General features: G+C 53.5%; 2 protein-coding genes across 2 annotated transcripts; both read left to right on the top strand.

Annotated features, from left to right (window-relative positions):
* Window positions 1-1,648: 1,648 nt before the first annotated feature.
* Window positions 1,649-2,596, top strand: LOC149526155 (olfactory receptor 51E1-like). Its single transcript, XM_089775417.1, has 2 exons — window positions 1,649-2,324; window positions 2,397-2,596. The coding sequence occupies exons 1-2, from the start codon at window positions 1,649-1,651 to the stop codon at window positions 2,594-2,596; spliced, it is 876 nt and encodes a 291-aa protein (XP_089631543.1).
* Window positions 2,597-16,904: 14,308 nt separating this feature from the next.
* On the top strand, window positions 16,905-17,903 carry LOC149526154 (olfactory receptor 51E1-like). The gene has a single exon (XM_089775416.1). It carries the CDS (start codon window positions 16,905-16,907, stop codon window positions 17,901-17,903), a length of 999 nt encoding a protein of 332 aa, XP_089631542.1.
* Window positions 17,904-22,238: the final 4,335 nt, after the last annotated feature.

Here is a 22,238-nt window from a genome sequence, read left to right as displayed (position 1 = left end):
TCCTGGGTTGGTGAATCTGCGTTTCTACTGTAGATGCTGTTTGACAGCTTCCTTGACTGCTAATGCACTGGTGAGTATTTCATCCCCTGATGCGATACCAGAACCTCATCGTGCTTTGGGAATGCAGAAGCCTTGTGAATACATCGACCTTTCCTGTAACATTAAGAACCTCTGCAAGGAAATGGCAAAAGCCTTGTTTAAGGATTTCTTTTATTCAGAATCCAATTAATAATCTCATTTTTGTTATCCTTAACCTGCCACGCACGGGATTTCCCAAGGTCTCTAATATCACTTATCAATAGTCACAACTTCCCTTTCTATTGCTGTACATTCCTCTCCCACTAGCAGCTGTTCTCACTGCATCTGAAGAGGGGGAAAGTTCTCTGCTTTCCTGACTGCGGAATGCTGGCTTTGGAGCTCTCCATTAATGCCTTCTTAAGAACTCCCAGTTTGCATCCCTGTTGTAAAGTTGAGTTTCCTGTTTAGTTTGGCTCATAATTTCGCTCAGCTGTGGGGCCAGTACTATTGAAGCACTAAGTGCCTGTCGATATCACTGCCTGGGGTCTGTTCCCTGTTGGTCCATTTGAATGTAGTTGTTGGGATATGGAAGAGTTAATAGGGGTCCAGGAAGGCAATACACGAGTGGCAGGGGCCTGGCCAGAGCAGGCATTCTCCTTTCTGATGCATAAACACGGTGTTTCCTCTTTCCTTGCGGTCTGAAAAACCAGGTGAGCATACGGTTGCACCAAGACAGTGAGTTGGAGGAAAGCATCTTTGTTAACAGCATTTTCTTCACTTTCCCTTGCTTGTTCCCACTCGCTCTGTAAACACACTTCCAGGTCACATCCTTTGTATCATCTGTCACCTGCTGACTCGGGAAGTGTGGCATGGGGAAGAGTGCTGAGCTCACTGAAAATCCTGTAAACAGGGGCAGGTCTGATAATAGTCATCACCTGCCTCTCAATAGTCATCGCATGGGAGTCACTAAAGTCACTAAACGAGGATTCGGGAGACATAGTGAGAGACGTGTGAATTCACGTACAAAAATGGATAAAGGAGAATAACCGGTACTAAAGCATTGCCACTCAGAACTGTGCGTTGGGGTATCTGAACTTTGTGCTTGTTTTACCCACTACAGCGAATCAGCGAGTGATTCCACTGACCTGTAATTAATGCCACTCAGGGGCTGACCCTCAGGGCGTCCTAGCTCTGTTTGTCACCGGGCACAAGCCTTTGGTTTTCCCACTCCCTGATTCTGAGCCATCAGGTAAACAGGGAAACCTGCCTGGGTTTCATTGCGATACGGAGCAATGGCGGGTAATGTGTGTCCAAATTCAGATTTGTTCCTGCTGCCACAAGCTTTAGGGATTGGTGGCCCAGCGAGCACCATCCGACATGGGACGGACCCTGCAGGGCCAGTTGTACAAAGGGAATTTCACTGACTAGCAAAAGTGACATTTTCAGTGTGTGCAGAGACTGACGTGCTTCCCCCATGAGCAGAGCCTTCAGTAATGCGTTCTCTCCCTCCAGGCGTGTGTCCTGCGAGTGTCATCTTCAACCCTGGGCGCACAGAAGAAGTCGGGGGCTTGTACGGTGGATGCAGGAGACACTGATCTGCATCAGAGTTGGACACCTTCTCCGCAGTTCTATGGCACATTCCAACACAACACACTTCACCAACCCCTCTACCTTCATCCTTCAGGGCATCCCTGGCCTGGAGGAGGCCCATGGCTGGATCTCCATCCCCTTCTGCACTATGTACGTCATAGTAATCTTGGGGAACTTCACCATCCTGTTCATCGTGAAGAGGGAGTCGAGCCTCCATGAGCCCATGTACTATTTCCTCTGCATGCTGGCCGTCTCCGACCTCATCGTAACTACGTCCATCCTGCCCAAAGCACTGAGCATCTTCTGGTTCAATGCCAGGGAGATCGATTTCAGTGCCTGCCTCACCCAGATGTACTTCATTGACTGCTTCCATTTGGTAGGATCTGGGATATTGGTGGCCATGGCGTTGGATCGCTACGTGGCCATCTGCCATCCCCTGAGACATTCCACCATCCTGACAAGCCCCATGGTGGCCAAGATCGGCCTGGCTGTGCTGCTGCGCAGTGGCCTGCTCATGTTACCCCGTCCCTTTCTGGCCAGGCAGTGGCCATATTGCAGAACCAACATCATCCCCCAGCCGTACTGTCTGCACATCGCCGTGGTGAGCCTGGCCTGCGCCGACATTCGTGTCAGTAGCTACTACGCCCTCGCTGTGACATTGTCTCTGACAGGTCTGGATGCGCTACTGATCACCGTATCCTATATCCTCGTCCTCAGGGCCATCTTCAAACTCCCCACAAAGGACGCCCGGCTCAAGACATTTGGAACCTGCAGCTCCCACCTGTGCTCCATCCTCGCCTTTTACATCCCTAATCTTTTCATCATGCTCATAGCCCGGCTTGGCCAGATTTTGCCCCTGCACTTCCACATTCTTTTTGCCTACCTGGTTGTTTTGATGCCTACCACGCTCAACCCCATCATCTACGGGGTGAGGACCAAACGGATCCGGGCCAGGCTGCTCTCCCTCTTTACTCAAAAAGGGGTCTAATGTTTTTCCCGGTGCTCTGGTTTGGAGACTCAGCTCAGTGAAGGGCTGGTTGGTGACACACGGCTGGGGACTCATCCCTGAGTCACTGACTGCACAGAGAAATCACCAGTAACCTCCTTCCTGGCCTCCCTGGGCTGTGTCAGCAGAAGAAACTGAAGTCTCAGTGTGTAGAACTCATATACCCCCAGTAGCTTGGGAGAGAGGCAAAGCCCTGTCCCTAGGACTCGTCCTGGAGTAAGAAGACGGGTTTAAAGAATAGCCAGAGGCCTGGTGGGAGGCTCGTAATATAGGGAATAATGCTAAAGACTTTGTTAAAACTGGGAGGAAGAGGCAGGCCTTGATCACAGCACGTTGCTAGAACAGGGCTGGTTTTCAGAAATGCTTGTGCCCCAGAGGCACTAGGCAGAGGCTGTGAGCACGCTGTAGAGGGCTGGTACCAGAGCAGCTCGATAGGAGACTGTCCGGTAGCTTCACACTCCCCACAGGTAATAGGGACAGGCCATCCGACGGCCAGGGTAAGGTCTGACATGACAACATGTGTGAGAGCGATGATTTGAATGAACCCCCAAACCACCAGATGGGCGTGTCTACACTACTGTGCTATTTCGATTTAACTGAATTCAAAATAGTTAATTTGAATTAAGCTAATTCGAATTAACGCATCTGCACACATGTTTTGCTATTTCTAAATAGCGCGTCCACACTGATTGGATGCTGGATCACATTTTAGGGCAGCTGAAACTGGTTCCAGCAGGGCATCAGGTCAGTAGTTGCGTTGTGTGGCTGCTGTCTGAGGCTATCTGAGGGTCGTGTTTAAAGGGACCCCCCTGGACAGCCGGTTCTCAGCTTTCCCGCTTGCTTGCCTACTTCACTGAGGGACAGCAAAGAATTTTCCTCTGTTTCGGTCGCTCTCGTTTGGGACACCACAGCAGTCGGCACCATGGAGCCAGAGCTGCCCCTGGGCACACTGGTGCTCATGTTGAACGTCTTGCTGCAAGCCTGGCAGCAATTGCTGGAGGCTGCCTGGCACCTTCTGCTGCAGGCCAGCCCCCTGGCCCTCACCCTACCCCCCTCGGGGCTGTGGAGGAGCGACGCCCGGATGCCAGCGTGCCCCGCGTCTGACACCAGCAGTGACTGGTGGGACCACATCATCCTGGAGCGCTGGGGAGACCAACAGTGGACCCAGAACTTCAGGATGAAGAAGGACACCTTCCTGGAGCTCTGCGAGTGGCTCGCCCCTGTTCTGCAGTGATGGGACACATGCATGAGGCCCTCTATTCCCCTCCACAAGCGGGTGGCCATCGCCCTCTGGAAGCTCTCCACGCCGGACAGCTACCGATCCGCCGGCAATCAGTTTGGCATGGGGAGATCCACCGTCAGAGTGGTGCTCTTGCAGGTACGGCACTCACCAGCCACTGAGTCAGGAGGGGGGATGCAAGTCGGACACAGGCTGGCCCAGGGAAACGTGGGGGAGGTGGAGTAAGTGCCCTCCCCAGGAGAGTTCGGTCTGTCCCAGCCACGCTACAGACCATCCGCGGTGGCCAACGGGAGTTGCTCCTGGGAGTGGGGCGTGAAGCAGTGGCGGGGAACGAAGACGCCCAGCCACCCGGGCATCCCAGTGACCCTCGGTTTTGTGTGTCTCTCTGCAGGTGGTCAAGGCCATCAACAGGGTGCTGCTCCGCATAGTCGGCGGCCTCATCGACCTGGACACAGTCATCCAGGGCTTCCCCAACTGTGGGGGGGGGCAATCGACAGGATGCACATCCCCATCCGTGCCCCAGACCATCAGGCCTCCCTCTACATCAACAGGAAAAGGTACTTCTTCGTGCTCCTGCAGGCCGTGTTTGAACAACAGGGCCAGTTCACGGACATCAAAGTGGGCTGGTCCGGCAAGGCACACGATGCGCGAGTGTACCGCAACTCCTCCGTGTGCCAGAGGCTGCACACCGGGACTTTCTTCCCTGACCGCCAGATGCCTGCTGGGGACGTGCCAGTATGCCTGCTGGGGGATGCAGCCTACCGCCTACAGCCCTGGCTGATGAAGCGCTACACGGGACACCTCAACCCCTCCCGGCAGGCCTTCAATGCCAGGCTCAGCAGGGCCCGCATTGTGGTCGAGGGGGCCTTCGGCCAACTGAAAGCACGATTTAGATGCATCCTCACCCGCCTCGACCTCTCCCAGCACAATATTCTGCATGTGGTGGCAGCGTGCTCTGTGCTCTACAATTTGTGTGAGAGGAACGGGGAGGCTTTCCTGCCAGCCTGGATGGCAGAGGCTGCCTGCCTGGCTGGCCAGTATGCACAGCCCCACACGGCTGCCAGCGAGGAGGCCCTTTAGGGGACTGTCCGCATTTGCGAAGGCCTGCATGCCCCAGTAGGGCCTTGTGCCCTGCATTCCACCCCCACCTCCTTCCCCTTTCTCCTCCCTAACCCCCTTATTGATGTACAATAACAACACCTGCATTACCACAAAAAATTCTTTAATTTAACATAACTGGGCTGAGGGGAGGAGGGGAATGAGGGCGGGAAAGGGGAGAGGGGAAAACTAGGAGGAGGGAGCTGGAAGCGGGAGGCAAGGGGAGGAATGGGGAGGGGAGGGAAGCTCAGGGTTGGGGGTCTTGCCGGCCCTCCCATCTTTCAGCACTGTGGGGGCGGGGGCCTCGGCGTTCCCGGGGGGAGTGGGTATGGCGGGTGGGGCAGGAGGGACAGGGGTGTGGAAGAAGCGGGAGGGGGAGCAGGGGTGGGAGGAGGAGCGATCGCTGGGGAGGCCGCAGGGGCTGGCGCAGCAGGAGGCACCAATCGGTCCGCCAGGGCCTGCAGGTACTCGCAGAGGGCACGGCCCTGCTCTCACAGCTCCCACAAGCTCTCCCGCCGCAGCTGCAGGTCTTCTTGCGCCCAGTGCTCCTGGCTGTGGACCTGCTGTCCCTGTAAGCGCAGCTGCTGCCTCTGAAACTCCTCCTGATTGTGGGTGCACCTGCTGGCCTGGCTGCGGATGAATGGTTCAGGCGGGGTGGTGTGCCCTGCACCCGCAGGTGCTGCGGCTGTGGTGAAGCAAGAGAAGTGGTCAGTTCTCCCTGGGGACACAGTGGGTGAAACCCAGGCCCCCTCTGCAAGGCGAGGACGGCAGGTCTCCGCACCATCCCATCCTGCTATCCCCGGGAGTGTGAGCTGGCCCAGGACTGCACCCTAGCCCCTGTGCTGCCAATAGTGTGGTGTGGGGGGGGAAGGGAGATGTGTCCTGCCTCTGTGTAGAGGGGGCGACTGGAGGAAGGGCAGTGCAGTGTCTCTTCCTGGGGTCAGGAGCCAGTCATGTGCCTTCACGCGCAGACGCGTGTGGGAACAGGCCAGGGCCCCTGCATGGCACCCAGTTGGGGCCACAAGTCCCGGCTGCCACGGCAGATGCACAGGTTGCCGCTTGCTCCGTGGTCAGCAAGGCGCACAGTCCCTGGGCTCCTCCCACCCGCCTCTCATGAGGTTTGGCACTCACATGTGGAGGGCTCCCCAGCCTCAGGTGAGGCTGCTGACGGGCTCTCCGGTTTGGCTCGGGGGTCCTGGGTGCAGGGCACGCTCCCCACAGGCTCCTTGCTGTCATCCTCCTCCTCTTCCTCCTCTTCCCCTGTGTCGGGGCAGGGCCCTCTGCCCCGGTGTCAATGACCACTAGAGGGGCACAGAGTGTCTGACCCCCCAGGAAGTGGGCCAGGGCCTCATACTGCGGGCAGGCCTCCGGGTCAGACCCCGGTTGGGAGGCCCTGGCATCCCGTCATTGAGAGAGCCAGCCCATGGCAACGGGCACACGTGTGAGAGTGTCTGACAGAGAAAGCTGGGTACGAGGACCTGGCTTCATTTGCAATAAAGTCGTGAGGTTCCTTCGCCCTTTATCTGATTGTGTGTTCATTGGGGATCTCTCAGACTCTGCTACACCAGCTGCTTGCACAGAGCCGGTGTAACACATGGAGGAGCCCACACGCACAGCCGAATGGTTATCGGCACAGAGCCGCTGTAACACATAGGGGAATGTCTACACAAAGCCATATGGGTATCAGCACAGAGCCAGTGTAACACACAGGGGAGCCCCATCACACAACCGAATGGGAATCGGCAAAGATCCCGGTGCAACACATGGGGGACCCCCCCACACACCACTGAATCATAGAATACTAAGACTGGAAGCGACCTCGAGAGACATCGAGTCCAGTCCCCTGCCCTCTGACAGGACCAAATACTGTCTAGACCATCCCTGATAGACATTTATCTAACTTGCTCTTCAATATCTCCAGAGACGGGGATTCGACCTCCTCCCTGGGCAATTTATTCCAGTGTTTCCCCACCCTGACAGGTAGGAACTTTTTCCTAATGTCCAACCTAAACCTCCCTTGCTGCAGTTTAAGCCCATTGCTTCTTGTTCTATCCTCAGAGGCCAAGATGAACAAGTTTTCTCCCTCCTCCTCATGACACCCTTTTAGATACCTGAAAACGGCTATCATGCCCCCCCTCAGTCTTCTCTTTTCTAAACTAAACAAACCCAATTCGTTCAGCCTTCCCTCATAGCTCATGTTCTCTAGACCTTTCATCATTCTCGTTGCTCTTCTCTGGACCCTCTCTAATTTCTCTACATCTTTCTTGAAATGCGGTGCCCAGAACTGGACACAATACTCCAGCTGAGGCCCAACCAGCGCAGAGTAGAGCGGAAGAATGGCTTCTCGTGTCTTGCTCACAACACACCTGTTAATACATCTCAGAATCGTGTCTGCTTTCTTTGCAACAGCATCACACTGCTGACTCATATTTAATTGTGGTCCACTATAACACCCAGATCCCTTTCTGCCGTACATATGAATGGGTCTACAGGGATCCGACCAAAAACCCATCTAGTCCACACAGACTGGTGCCCAGAGGAGAGGAACAGGGAAAACATCATCCACTGAGCCACCGCCACAGAGCAGGGGATCAGCAAGTGACCAGAGAGGGTTTGTGTTTCCCTTTTCTATTCTTTTCTAGATCTCTCAGTGTATCTTTATTAATGACTGGCTGAGGGGATGGGTTGCACCCTTGGCAAGTTCGCAGATGACACTTAGCTGGGGGGGAGGTAGATGCGCTGGAGGGCAGGGATAGGGTCAAGAGTGACCTGGACAGATTAGAGGATTGGGCCAAAAGAAATCAGATGAGGTTCGGAGTCCTGCCTTTGGAAGGGAAGAATCCCAGGCATTGTTCCAGTCTGGGGACCGACTGGCTAAGTAGCAGTTCTGCAGAAAAGGACCTGGGGATTCCAGTGGAAGCTGGAGATGAGTCAAGAAGGTTCTCGTAGCCAAGAAGGCTAATGGCAGATGAGGGTGCATTAGGAGGAGCATTGCCAGCAGGTCCAGAGACGTGATTGTTCCCCTTTATTCAGCTCAACTGAGGCCACATCTGCAGTACTGCGTCCACTTCTGGGCCCCCCACTACAAAAAGGATGTGGACGAAAGTGAGAGGGTCCATTGGAGGGCGACCAAAATGATTAGGGGGCTGGAGCGCATGACCTACGAGGAGAGGCTGAGGGACTTGGGTTTGTTCAGTCTGCAGAAGAGAAGAGTGAGGGGGGATTTGAGAGCAGCCTTCAGCTGCCTGAAGGGAGGTTCCAAAGAGGACGGAGAGAGGCTGTTCTCAGTGGTGAGGGAGGGCAGAACAAGGAGAAATGGTCTCAAGTTACATTGGAGGAGGCTTAGGGTGGAGATTAGGAAAAACAATTTCCCTAGGCGGGTGGGAAGCGCTGGGATGGGTTCCCTAGGGCGGGGACGGAATCACCATCCCTAGAGGTGTTTAAGTCCCAGCTTGACAAAGCCCTGGCGGGGATGGTTGAGTTGGGGTTGGTCCGGCTTGGGACAGGGGGCTGCACTCGATGACCAGCTGAGATCTCTTCCAGCCATAGGATTCTCTCTGCCCTTCCCTCCTGGGCATTTCTAGGCTATGGGACCCTATCGGCACTAGGCATAGTCCCAATTCTTCTATTAATGAATGATTATTTAAAATACACAAACACAGAGAGGAGCCAATTCCTCCCTGACTCAGCCCAGAGGCCAAGACGTCTCCTCTCCCTTTGGGAAGAGACTTTAATTGCTGTGGAATCCTCACTATGGATGGAGAATTCAGCAGCACAGACAAGCTTGTCTCCAGCCTATTTACACGGAGACGGTTGCTCATTCATTAGAGGCTGAGGGAATCCCCTTGGGATGGCCCAGAGCTGTATTATAGTCAGTGCCCAGCCCTGTGCCGGCTCTCGGCGCGGGACTCTGCTGCAGACGCTGGGCTGAGAGAGGTGCGGGACGCGGCTGCCTGAGGGGGGTTCCAGGGAAGACACGTCCCTCTCAGCACTCACAGGTACCAGCTCGAGCTGACGGGCTTTCCTGCCCCACACACCCAGCACTACAGTGTGTGGGACGGGATAGTGAATAGGTCTGGGGCCCTCTCTGCCCTGCCCAGACATTCCACATCCCTGGGCCCTTGTCACAGGGGATGAGTTTGCTCCGGTGTCACAAGCCAAAAGGTCCCTCTTTTCAATGCCCCCACCCCAGCTGATGGCCTCTAGGCCGGAGGTGGCTGCATTTCCGTGGCCCGGGGATCCTCCAGGACGTACGATTTCAGGACATGCACATCACAAGGCTAATTCTGAAGCCAAGACCTGGACTCAGTCAGGTTCCTCTTAGTGAAAACTGCTGTTGCCGTGAGAGCTGAGCAAAGAGCTGAGCAGCCAGTGGTGGGTGAGTTCACAGACACTGTCCCCTCCTCCTCCGGCCTCTCAGGGCTCCATCTGTTCACGGAGGGGGTTCCTCACGACCTGCAGGGCAAGGGGCTACTCGATGAAGCTGCCAGGGCCCCTCCTGGGAACATCTGTTAGAATTTCTCCACATCAGGGAGACACCCCGAGTGGGAAGTTTCAGTCCAAACCATCTGTCACATTACCAAATTGGAGGGAAGCAGCCAGATCGCTGCTGCACCCCTAGGTGGGGGTGTTGGCCCCAGAAATTGGTATAAAAGGGAGCCATGTGGGGTATTGAATGGGAACTTATTGTTTGCTGATCTTATGTACGTTATTTATGTGAGTGTATAATGTCTGTGTGTGTAGGTAGGAATCTGTAATCTGTGTGGAAGCTGAATATTTCTGTGAATGTGGTTAAGCATGGCTATGGACAGGCTGATTAGCCAGGCCCTGTAGGACAATGGCACTTGATGGGCCAAAGACACACCCAAAGAATGGGGGCTGTCACCTGAGGGCAGCCAGCAGGAAACACAGAGATTGGCCTCTGACCAGGTGACTTGCTGCATACAAGAAGAGGCCAGGAAGGGGGTATAAAGAGGCCATGTGGTAGATGCCATTTGGTTCTCAGCTCAGCACTTCATCCCAGAGGCAGCATTGCAGGGATTGAAGGGCCCGAAAGACCTGTGGACCCATCCTGATCGTAGGATGTGCAATAAGAACTTGTAAACCAGCAGCTGTAACATCTCTGCTAGAGCCTGCATCGAGAACTGGGAGATTCGGTGCATGTAACATACTGTACTTTAATAACCTTACTCTCAGGCTTTTCTTTCTTGTGTTAATAAACCTTTAGTTGTTAGATGCTTAAGGATTGGCCGAGCGTGATTTGTGGGTAAGGTTCAAAGTATAAATTGGCCAAAGATCTGTGGCTGGTTTCTTGGAACCGGACAGAACTTGTTCGGGGTAGGTGGGATTGGGTGCCAGGACCCCCCACCCGTGTATAGGCCCGGGGCCATCTGGGGCACGGATATTGCTGGGGTGTCGGAGGGGTTTTGCTCGTGAGGCTTCAGGCAGGCTGCTGAAGCGCTCTGGGACTGGTTTGTGGCCTGTGTGGAGAGGTCACCAGTAGGGAGGCTGTAAGCAGCTCCGGATTCGAGCAATTCACCCTGAGTGGACGCCCTCAGCTGTGCCCAGACACGGCCCGGTCCGTCACAGCGGCGTAGTCGGCAGGATCCACAGATCTTGGTCAATTGAGCTTTGGGATCAGGACCCCACGCTGTCTAAATTTGATTTTTAGTACTGAGAGTTTGGTTGGGTAAAGGGCAGCCGAAATGAGTCAGTGCCAGTATGAGAGCCTAAATAGAGAGGCGCTGAAGGATTTGTGCTCGGGGAGAGGCATTGCCTTTAGGAAAAGGGCCTCTAAACTAGATCTGGTAGTGCTGTTATTAACCAGAGATGTGGATGAAAAGGAGCAGAAGCGAGCCAAGGAAGCTGCTGAAAGAAGGCGGAAGGCAGATGAAGAAATTGCTAAGAGAAAGCAGGAGATGGATCGGGAAAATGAGATGAGAAAAGCAAAACATGCAGAGAGAAGGGCAGAGCATGCAAAGAAGATGGCCCTCAGCTGTGCCCAGACACGGCCCGGTCCGTGACACCATCACAGTCTGGGGACAGGCAAATGCCATTTTTTGGGGAGTAACGTTAGTTTGATCCAAACAGCTGCATTTCAAACAGTTCGCTGGGCGACATCTTGCTAATGAAGTGCGAGATATTTAAATCCCACCTTCATTAGCAATTTCAGTCGCCTACATTTGTATCCCTGGTCTGAACCAGGAAGCAAATGTAGATGTGCCCAGATTAAATTATTTCCCTAGGAGGATGGGGAAGCACTGGGATGGGTTCACTAGGAGGTGGTGGAATCTCCATCCCTAGAGCTTTTTAAGTCTCGGTATTACAAAGCCCTGGCTGTGATGATTGAGTTGGGCTGGTCTTGCCTTGGGCAGAGGGCTGGTCTTGGTGACTCCTGAGGTCTCCTCCAGCCCTGGGGGTCTGTGATTCTATGAAATGCCCGGGACACTTTCTTGATCTGTAGATACAAAAGGTTACACCCAGGAGGGACCTTTTGTCCATCACATCTGAGCTCTTGGTCCACACAAGGCATTAAGTGTCATGGAGACACCCTATGCTGAGCGCCAGCACGTGTGTTTCACTGAGGCCTGGGCCACAAATGTCTTTTACTTCCTGAAAACGTGGAGGAGTAACAGCTAATCCAAACTAAGGACTTACTTCGGATTAACTTCTGACTGCTGCGCGTAGCCGCGGGCAGACAGTTCGAACTAAGGGGATTTAAAAATGGCACCCACACTGGAACATGCAAATTAAGCCAGGGCTATTTAAATCCCAGGCGTCATTTGCAAGTTCGAATGCCTACATTAGCCGCCCTAGTTCGAACTAGGGGGCTAGTGTAGACATACCTTTAGGGTGTTTTCCCTGGGATTTAATCTAAACTGGCTCTACTGGTCTGTGGCTAAAGATTGCAACAAGCATCTGAAGACCCTTTTCGTGTCTCCCCTTAATATCCAAAATCAAGCTGTCCGGTTCCTTTACCCTTGGCTCTGTGCCCTGCATTCCACCCCTTGGATCCTTGGGGTAGCTCAGCTCTGGATCCTTTTCCGTGTCTCCACATCCTCTCTGGACATTGCTGGCCCAATCTGGACACAGGGCTCCATCAAAGTAGATTGGTGCTAACGTGCCCTGTGGTTTCTGTTCTCTGCCTCTGCTAATGCAAGCCCAGAATTGCTTTGGCTTTTTTTGCAACAGCGCCAAACCCCACAGCTCTGAGGTGTAGCTATGTCAGCCTAATCCCGGCACAGAAAGCATGAAGTCTGTGGAATAATTCTTCCCCAGAGCTAGCTACTGCATCTGGGAGAGGCAGATCACCTGCGCTGCCGGGACAGACCTTGTGGTTGGGGTAAGCAGTGTCCACAGCGAAGCGCTATGGCAGCGCGGCTGTAGGATGTGGAGAGCGGAGAAGCCGGCAAACAGATCTTCCAGGAAAGCATCTAGTTTGGATTTGTAGACACTGTTACAGCCCTCTGCAAGTGTTTATGGGCTGTGCCTGGTCCCTTTAGGTCGAGTGCTTCCCTAATACCAGCCCTGGTCTAGCCAAGTTCTGTTCTAGCCTCTTCCTCCCAGCTTAGCTTTGCTTTATGTTAGCAAAGTCTTGTCCACCATTGCCTAGGCCACAGGTCTCACACCAGTCCTGGGATACACGGGTTTCTCCTTAAGGCCTCTTTTCTTTACCCAACCACAGACAACATGAGCACCTGGTAACCCTCTGTGAAGCCACATCCAGATCCTCCACTTCAATGCTGAGGTTCCAGGGAGAGCCACCTGGAGCCCTTCGGCACTGAGATCAAACAACTCCTCATTGATCCTGGTTAGGAAGCCCTGGGACGTGATTCCATCGGAAAGGCTGGTGCAGGGGGGACGGGGCATCTCATGAGAGATGTGGCCAAACCCTCTGGAATGTAAAATGAGTGAACCGGCTGCATATGTCTGTGGTTACCAGACACAAACGACAGAGCACGCCGTCTTTGAATGGTCCATCATGCTGTTCCCAGGGGTGTGAGGGATGTTCCCCGGTTCACTGCTCTGGCTACGTGCTGCCTATCAAACCGAGACACGCTTTGTAACCGTGGGCACCTAACCAAGCCATATGACAGGTGAAGAGTCTCTGTGTCTCTAGTCGGTGCGTTCCTCTTCCAAGAAGAGAACATGGCCTTTGTTTAAACACTTGGGTTGCATAGGGCCAGCTTAGCAGACACTCCTGCATAGTCTGGGCGCCTGTCCCACCTCCCTCGTTGTGACCACTCTGCCGTCAGTCACAAATCTTAACTGAATGGATTTTCTATTTCCTGCCAGGTCAGTCAAAAAAATATCTGAGAGCATCAGGCTAAGAGAATGATCCCTGCAGAACGGCACTAGAAACGCACCATTGCCTGGCAAAGGCCCATTGACAAAGGCTTTCTGACATCTGTCAGTTACCAGAGATTAGTCTGTTTGATGTGCGCTGAACTGATATTGCAGAGTGTTGGTTTATTTATCTGAGGGACTTCCCCTACAGAAATCACGTGTTCCAGAGATTAGACAACAGTGTACTATTATTAATGGTGATAGAAATGTAGCCGTGTTAGTCTGGGGTAGCTGAAGCAAAATGCAGGACAATGTAGCACTTTAAAGACTAACAGGATGGTTTATTAGATGATGAGCTTTCGTGGGCCAGACCCACTTCCTCAGATCAAATAGTGGAAGAAAGTAGTCACAACCATATATGCCAAAGGATACAATTAAAAAAATGAACAAATATGAAAAGGACGAATCACATTGCAGAACAGGAGGGGGGTGCAGGGGGGGGGAGGAAGGAAGGTAAGTGTCTGTGAATTGCTGATATTAAAGGTAGGGAGAGTGGGATGTTTGTGAGTTAATGGTATTACAGGTGATAATTGGGGAAACTGTCTTGGTAATGGGTGAGATAGTTCAAATGTTTGTTGAGTTCTTTTTGGAAAGTGTCGAATTTTAACATGAATGACAGTTCAGAGGATTCCCTTTCAAGTGCAGATGTAAAAGGTCTTTGTAGCAGAATGCAGGTGGTCAAGTCATTGAGAGAGTGTCCCTTCTGGTTAAAGTGGCAAGAAACTGTTTTCTCTTTGTGATCTTGTCTGATATCTGTTTTGTGGGCATTAATCCTTTGGCGAAGTGTCTGAGATGTTTGTCCAATGTACATAGCAGACGGACACTTTCGGCACACGATAGCATAGATTATATTTCTGGATGCGCAGGAATATGTGTTCTTGATCTTATAACTCACTTGGTTAGGTCCAATGATGGTATCAGCAGAATGAATATGTGGACAAAGCTGACAACGGGGTTTGTTGCAAGGGAAGGTTTGTTGCAAGGGAAGGTCTATAGCCAAGCCCTTCGATACAACCGCATCTGCTCTAATCCCACTGACAGAGACCAGAAGCTTCAGGATCTCTACCAAGCATTTATAAACCTCAACTACCCACCCAGAGAAATAAAAAAGAAAATTGAAAGAGCCAGACGAATACCTAGAAACCATCTACTTCAAGACAGACCCAAGAAAACCAACAATAGAACACCACTTGTCATCACCTACAACCCTCAACTTAAACCTGTCGAACACATTATCAATAAACTACAGCCTATACTGGAACAGGATACCATACTCCAAGAGGCTCTGGGAGACAGACCCATAGTCTCCTATAGACAACCACCTAACCTCAAGATGATTCTTACCAACCACCACAGGACATACCACACTAAAACCAACCCTGGTACCTTCCCTTGCAACAAACCCCGTTGCCAGCTTGGTCCACATATTCATTCTGCTGATACCATTTGATCTGAGGAAGTGGGTCTGGCCCACGAAAGCTCATCATCTAATAAACCATCTTGTTAGTCTTTAAAGTGCTACATAGTCCTGCATTTTGCTTCAGCTATTATTAATGGATGAGACTGGATTCATTTGACAAGACTTAGTTTCCATAAACCATGTTGTTGACTGGCATTTATTATATTCCTTGATTCCTTGATTTTCTGACCAATCCCACATCAGCTTTTAACTGTTGCATCACCTTGTCAATACGAACAACAAGATGTCCTGTGGCACCTTATAGACTAACAGATTTATTGGAACATAAACTGTCATGGGCAAGGACCCACTTTGTCAGATGCATAGAAGGTGCCACAGGGCTTTTCCTTGTGTACGCAGATTCAGACTAACCCAGCTACCACTGTGATACTTGTCAATATTGTGAACTATCTATTTTCTTTGAATAGTTTGCATTTAATACACAGCTGCCCTTCATCTGCCTTTAAGAGAAAATATCTGGTGTTGCTGTAGCCGGGTTGTGTATTTTTAGTTCCAACTGAGGCGTGTGGTTTATCACACAGTTCATAATTCCTGGGTTGGTGAATCTGCGTTTCTACTGTAGATGCTGTTTGACAGCTTCCTTGACTGCTAATGCACTGGTGAGTATTTCATCCCCTGATGCGATACCAGAACCTCATCGTGCTTTGGGAATGCAGAAGCCTTGTGAATACATCGACCTTTCCTGTAACATTAAGAACCTCTGCAAGGAAATGGCAAAAGCCTTGTTTAAGGATTTCTTTTATTCAGAATCCAATTAATAATCTCATTTTTGTTATCCTTAACCTGCCACGCACGGGATTTCCCAAGGTCTCTAATATCACTTATCAATAGTCACAACTTCCCTTTCTATTGCTGTACATTCCTCTCCCACTAGCAGCTGTTCTCACTGCATCTGAAGAGGGGGAAAGTTCTCTGCTTTCCTGACTGCGGAATGCTGGCTTTGGAGCTCTCCATTAATGCCTTCTTAAGAACTCCCAGTTTGCATCCCTGTTGTAAAGTTGAGTTTCCTGTTTAGTTTGGCTCATAATTTCGCTCAGCTGTGGGGCCAGTACTATTGAAGCACTAAGTGCCTGTCGATATCACTGCCTGGGGTCTGTTCCCTGTTGGTCCATTTGAATGTAGTTGTTGGGATATGGAAGAGTTAATAGGGGTCCAGGAAGGCAATACACGAGTGGCAGGGGCCTGGCCAGAGCAGGCATTCTCCTTTCTGATGCATAAACACGGTGTTTCCTCTTTCCTTGCGGTCTGAAAAACCAGGTGAGCATACGGTTGCACCAAGACAGTGAGTTGGAGGAAAGCATCTTTGTTAACAGCATTTTCTTCACTTTCCCTTGCTTGTTCCCACTCGCTCTGTAAACACACTTCCAGGTCACATCCTTTGTATCATCTGTCACCTGCTGACTCGGGAAGTGTGGCATGGGGAAGAGTGCTGAGCTCACTGAAAATCCTGTAAACAGGGGCAGGTCTGATAATAGTCATCACCTGCCTCTCAATAGTCATCGCATGGGAGTCACTAAAGTCACTAAACGAGGATTCGGGAGACATAGTGAGAGACGTGTGAATTCACGTACAAAAATGGATAAAGGAGAATAACCGGTACTAAAGCATTGCCACTCAGAACTGTGCGTTGGGGTATCTGAACTTTGTGCTTGTTTTACCCACTACAGCGAATCAGCGAGTGATTCCACTGACCTGTAATTAATGCCACTCAGGGGCTGACCCTCAGGGCGTCCTAGCTCTGTTTGTCACCGGGCACAAGTCTTTGGTTTTCCCACTCCCTGATTCTGAGCCATCAGGTAAATGGGGAAACCTGCCTGGGTTTCATTGCGATACGGAGCAATGGCGGGTAATGTGTGTCCAAATTCAGATTTGTTCCTGCTGCCACAAGCTTTAGGGATTGGTGGCCCAGCGAGCACCATCCGACATGGGACGGACCCTGCAGGGCCAGTTGTACAAAGGGAATTTCACTGACTAGCAAAAGTGACATTTTCAGTGTGTGCAGAGACTGACGTGCTTCCCCCATGAGCAGAGCCTTCAGTAATGCGTTCTCTCCCTCCAGGCGTGTGTCCTGCGAGTGTCATCTTCAACCCTGGGCGCACAGAAGAAGTCGGGGGCTTGTACGGTGGATGCAGGAGACACTGATCTGCATCAGAGTTGGACACCTTCTCCGCAGTTCTATGGCACATTCCAACACAACACACTTCACCAACCCCTCTACCTTCATCCTTCAGGGCATCCCTGGCCTGGAGGAGGCCCATGGCTGGATCTCCATCCCCTTCTGCACTATGTACGTCATAGTAATCTTGGGGAACTTCACCATCCTGTTCATCGTGAAGAGGGAGTCGAGCCTCCATGAGCCCATGTACTATTTCCTCTGCATGCTGGCCGTCTCCGACCTCATCGTAACTACGTCCATCCTGCCCAAAGCACTGAGCATCTTCTGGTTCAATGCCAGGGAGATCGATTTCAGTGCCTGCCTCACCCAGATGTACTTCATTGACTGCTTCCATTTGGTAGGATCTGGGATATTGGTGGCCATGGCGTTGGATCGCTACGTGGCCATCTGCCATCCCCTGAGACATTCCACCATCCTGACAAGCCCCATGGTGGCCAAGATCGGCCTGGCTGTGCTGCTGCGCAGTGGCCTGCTCATGTTACCCCGTCCCTTTCTGGCCAGGCAGTGGCCATATTGCAGAACCAACATCATCCCCCAGCCGTACTGTCTGCACATCGCCGTGGTGAGCCTGGCCTGCGCCGACATTCGTGTCAGTAGCTACTACGCCCTCGCTGTGACATTGTCTCTGACAGGTCTGGATGCGCTACTGATCACCGTATCCTATATCCTCGTCCTCAGGGCCATCTTCAAACTCCCCACAAAGGACGCCCGGCTCAAGACATTTGGAACCTGCAGCTCCCACCTGTGCTCCATCCTCGCCTTTTACATCCCTAATCTTTTCATCATGCTCATAGCCCGGCTTGGCCAGATTTTGCCCCTGCACTTCCACATTCTTTTTGCCTACCTGGTTGTTTTGATGCCTACCACGCTCAACCCCATCATCTACGGGGTGAGGACCAAACGGATCCGGGCCAGGCTGCTCTCCCTCTTTACTCAAAAAGGGGTCTAATGTTTTTCCCGGTGCTCTGGTTTGGAGACTCAGCTCAGTGAAGGGCTGGTTGGTGACACACGGCTGGGGACTCATCCCTGAGTCACTGACTGCACAGAGAAATCACCAGTAACCTCCTTCCTGGCCTCCCTGGGCTGTGTCAGCAGAAGAAACTGAAGTCTCAGTGTGTAGAACTCATATACCCCCAGTAGCTTGGGAGAGAGGCAAAGCCCTGTCCCTAGGACTCGTCCTGGAGTAAGAAGACGGGTTTAAAGAATAGCCAGAGGCCTGGTGGGAGGCTCGTAATATAGGGAATAATGCTAAAGACTTTGTTAAAACTGGGAGGAAGAGGCAGGCCTTGATCACAGCACGTTGCTAGAACAGGGCTGGTTTTCAGAAATGCTTGTGCCCCAGAGGCACTAGGCAGAGGCTGTGAGCACGCTGTAGAGGGCTGGTACCAGAGCAGCTCGATAGGAGACTGTCCGGTAGCTTCACACTCCCCACAGGTAATAGGGACAGGCCATCCGACGGCCAGGGTAAGGTCTGACATGACAACATGTGTGAGAGCGATGATTTGAATGAACCCCCAAACCACCAGATGGGCGTGTCTACACTACTGTGCTATTTCGATTTAACTGAATTCAAAATAGTTAATTTGAATTAAGCTAATTCGAATTAACGCATCTGCACACATGTTTTGCTATTTCTAAATAGCGCGTCCACACTGATTGGATGCTGGATCACATTTTAGGGCAGCTGAAACTGGTTCCAGCAGGGCATCAGGTCAGTAGTTGCGTTGTGTGGCTGCTGTCTGAGGCTATCTGAGGGTCGTGTTTAAAGGGACCCCCCTGGACAGCCGGTTCTCAGCTTTCCCGCTTGCTTGCCTACTTCACTGAGGGACAGCAAAGAATTTTCCTCTGTTTCGGTCGCTCTCGTTTGGGACACCACAGCAGTCGGCACCATGGAGCCAGAGCTGCCCCTGGGCACACTGGTGCTCATGTTGAACGTCTTGCTGCAAGCCTGGCAGCAATTGCTGGAGGCTGCCTGGCACCTTCTGCTGCAGGCCAGCCCCCTGGCCCTCACCCTACCCCCCTCGGGGCTGTGGAGGAGCGACGCCCGGATGCCAGCGTGCCCCGCGTCTGACACCAGCAGTGACTGGTGGGACCACATCATCCTGGAGCGCTGGGGAGACCAACAGTGGACCCAGAACTTCAGGATGAAGAAGGACACCTTCCTGGAGCTCTGCGAGTGGCTCGCCCCTGTTCTGCAGTGATGGGACACATGCATGAGGCCCTCTATTCCCCTCCACAAGCGGGTGGCCATCGCCCTCTGGAAGCTCTCCACGCCGGACAGCTACCGATCCGCCGGCAATCAGTTTGGCATGGGGAGATCCACCGTCAGAGTGGTGCTCTTGCAGGTACGGCACTCACCAGCCACTGAGTCAGGAGGGGGGGATGCAAGTCGGACACAGGCTGGCCCAGGGAAACGTGGGGGAGGTGGAGTAAGTGCCCTCCCCAGGAGAGTTCGGTCTGTCCCAGCCACGCTACAGACCATCCGCGGTGGCCAACGGGAGTTGCTCCTGGGAGTGGGGCGTGAAGCAGTGGCGGGGAACGAAGACGCCCAGCCACCCGGGCATCCCAGTGACCCTCGGTTTTGTGTGTCTCTCTGCAGGTGGTCAAGGCCATCAACAGGGTGCTGCTCCGCATAGTCGGCGGCCTCATCGACCTGGACACAGTCATCCAGGGCTTCCCCAACTGTGGGGGGGGGCAATCGACAGGATGCACATCCCCATCCGTGCCCCAGACCATCAGGCCTCCCTCTACATCAACAGGAAAAGGTACTTCTTCGTGCTCCTGCAGGCCGTGTTTGAACAACAGGGCCAGTTCACGGACATCAAAGTGGGCTGGTCCGGCAAGGCACACGATGCGCGAGTGTACCGCAACTCCTCCGTGTGCCAGAGGCTGCACACCGGGACTTTCTTCCCTGACCGCCAGATGCCTGCTGGGGACGTGCCAGTATGCCTGCTGGGGGATGCAGCCTACCGCCTACAGCCCTGGCTGATGAAGCGCTACACGGGACACCTCAACCCCTCCCGGCAGGCCTTCAATGCCAGGCTCAGCAGGGCCCGCATTGTGGTCGAGGGGGCCTTCGGCCAACTGAAAGCACGATTTAGATGCATCCTCACCCGCCTCGACCTCTCCCAGCACAATATTCTGCATGTGGTGGCAGCGTGCTCTGTGCTCTACAATTTGTGTGAGAGGAACGGGGAGGCTTTCCTGCCAGCCTGGATGGCAGAGGCTGCCTGCCTGGCTGGCCAGTATGCACAGCCCCACACGGCTGCCAGCGAGGAGGCCCTTTAGGGGACTGTCCGCATTTGCGAAGGCCTGCATGCCCCAGTAGGGCCTTGTGCCCTGCATTCCACCCCCACCTCCTTCCCCTTTCTCCTCCCTAACCCCCTTATTGATGTACAATAACAACACCTGCATTACCACAAAAAATTCTTTAATTTAACATAACTGGGCTGAGGGGAGGAGGGGAATGAGGGCGGGAAAGGGGAGAGGGGAAAACTAGGAGGAGGGAGCTGGAAGCGGGAGGCAAGGGGAGGAATGGGGAGGGGAGGGAAGCTCAGGGTTGGGGGTCTTGCCGGCCCTCCCATCTTTCAGCACTGTGGGGGCGGGGGCCTCGGCGTTCCCGGGGGGAGTGGGTATGGCGGGTGGGGCAGGAGGGACAGGGGTGTGGAAGAAGCGGGAGGGGGAGCAGGGGTGGGAGGAGGAGCGATCGCTGGGGAGGCCGCAGGGGCTGGCGCAGCAGGAGGCACCAATCGGTCCGCCAGGGCCTGCAGGTACTCGCAGAGGGCACGGCCCTGCTCTCACAGCTCCCACAAGCTCTCCCGCCGCAGCTGCAGGTCTTCTTGCGCCCAGTGCTCCTGGCTGTGGACCTGCTGTCCCTGTAAACGCAGCTGCTGCCTCTGAAACTCCTCCTGGTTGTGGGTGCACCTGCTGGCCTGGGTGCGGATGAATGGTCCAGGCAGGGTGGTGCGCCCTGCACCCGCAGGTGCTGCGGCTGTGGTGAAGCAAGAGAAGTGGTCAGTTCTCCCTGGGGACACAGTGGGTGAAACCCAGGCCCCCTCTGCAAGGTGAGGACGGCAGGTCTCCGCACCATCCCATCCTGCTATCCCTGGGAGTGTGAGCTGGCCCAGGACTGCACCCCAGCCCCTGTGCTGCCAATAGTGTGGTGTGGGGGGGAGGGGAGATGTGTCCTGCCTCTGTGTAGAGGGGGCGACTGGAGGAAGGGCAGTGCAGTGTCTCTTCCCGGGGTCAGGAGCCTGTCATGTGCCTTCACGCGCAGACGCGTGTGGGAACAGGCCAGGGCCCCTGCATGGCACCCAGTTGGGGCCACAAGTCCCGGCTGCCACGGCAGATGCACAAGTTGCCGCTTGCTCCGTGGTCAGCAAGGCGCACAGTCCCTGGGCTCCCCCCACCCGCCTCTCATAAGGGTTGGCACTCACATGTGGAGGCCTCCCCAGCCTCAGGTGAGGCTGCTGACGGGCTCTCCGGTTTGGCTCGGGGGTCCTGGGTGCAGGGCACGCTCCCCACAGGCTCCTTGCTGTCATCCTCCTCCTCTTCCTCCTCTTCCCCTGTGTCGGGGCAGGGCCCTCTGCCCCGGTGTCAATGACCACTAGAGGGGCACTGAGTATCTGACCCCCCAGGAAGTGGGCCAGGGCCTCATACCGTGGGCAGGCCTCCGGGTCAGACCCCGGTTGGGAGGCCCTGGCATCCCGTCATTGAGAGAGCCAGCCCATGGCAACGGGCACACGTGTGAGAGTGTCTGACAGAGAAAGCTGGGTACGAGGACCTGGCTTCATTTGCAATAAAGTCGTGAGGTTCCTTCGCCCTTTATCTGATTGTGTGTTCATTGGGGATCTCTCAGACTCTGCTACACCAGCTGCTTGCACAGAGCCGGTGTAACAGATGGAGGAGCCCACACGCACAGCCGAATGGTTATCGGCACAGAGCCGCTGTAACACACAGGGGAATGTCTACACAAAGCCATATGGGTATCAGCACAGAGCCAGTGTAACACACAGGGGAGCCCCATCACACAACCGAATGGGTATCGGCAAAGATCCCGGTGCAACACATGGGGGACCCCCCCACACACCACTGAATCATAGAATACTAAGACTGGAAGGGACCTCGAGAGACATCGAGTCCAGTCCCCTGCCCTCTGACAGGACCAAATACTGTCTAGACCATCTCTGAGGGTACGTCTACACTACAGCGCTAGTTCGAACTAACTTAGTTCGAATTAGTTAATTCGAACTAAGCTAGTTCGAACTAACGCGTCTAGAACTAA

Source organism: Pelodiscus sinensis, chromosome 1 (assembly GCF_052426305.1).
Source record: "Pelodiscus sinensis isolate ZL-2025 chromosome 1, ASM5242630v1, whole genome shotgun sequence".
Lineage (NCBI taxonomy): Eukaryota > Metazoa > Chordata > Testudines > Trionychidae > Pelodiscus > Pelodiscus sinensis.
The sequence above is the reverse complement of the archived record's forward strand: the minus strand, read 5'-3'. Positions and strand labels throughout refer to the sequence as shown.

Coding starts and splice junctions, on each gene's coding strand:
- LOC149526155 (XM_089775417.1), top strand. CDS start 1,649: ATGGCACATTCCAACACAACACACTTCACCAACCCCTCTACCTTCATC. Junction 2,325..2,396: donor ATCCTATATCCTCGTCCTCA/GGGCCATCTTCA, acceptor CCCACCTGTGCT/CCATCCTCGCCTTTTACATC.
- LOC149526154 (XM_089775416.1), top strand. CDS start 16,905: ATGCAGGAGACACTGATCTGCATCAGAGTTGGACACCTTCTCCGCAGT.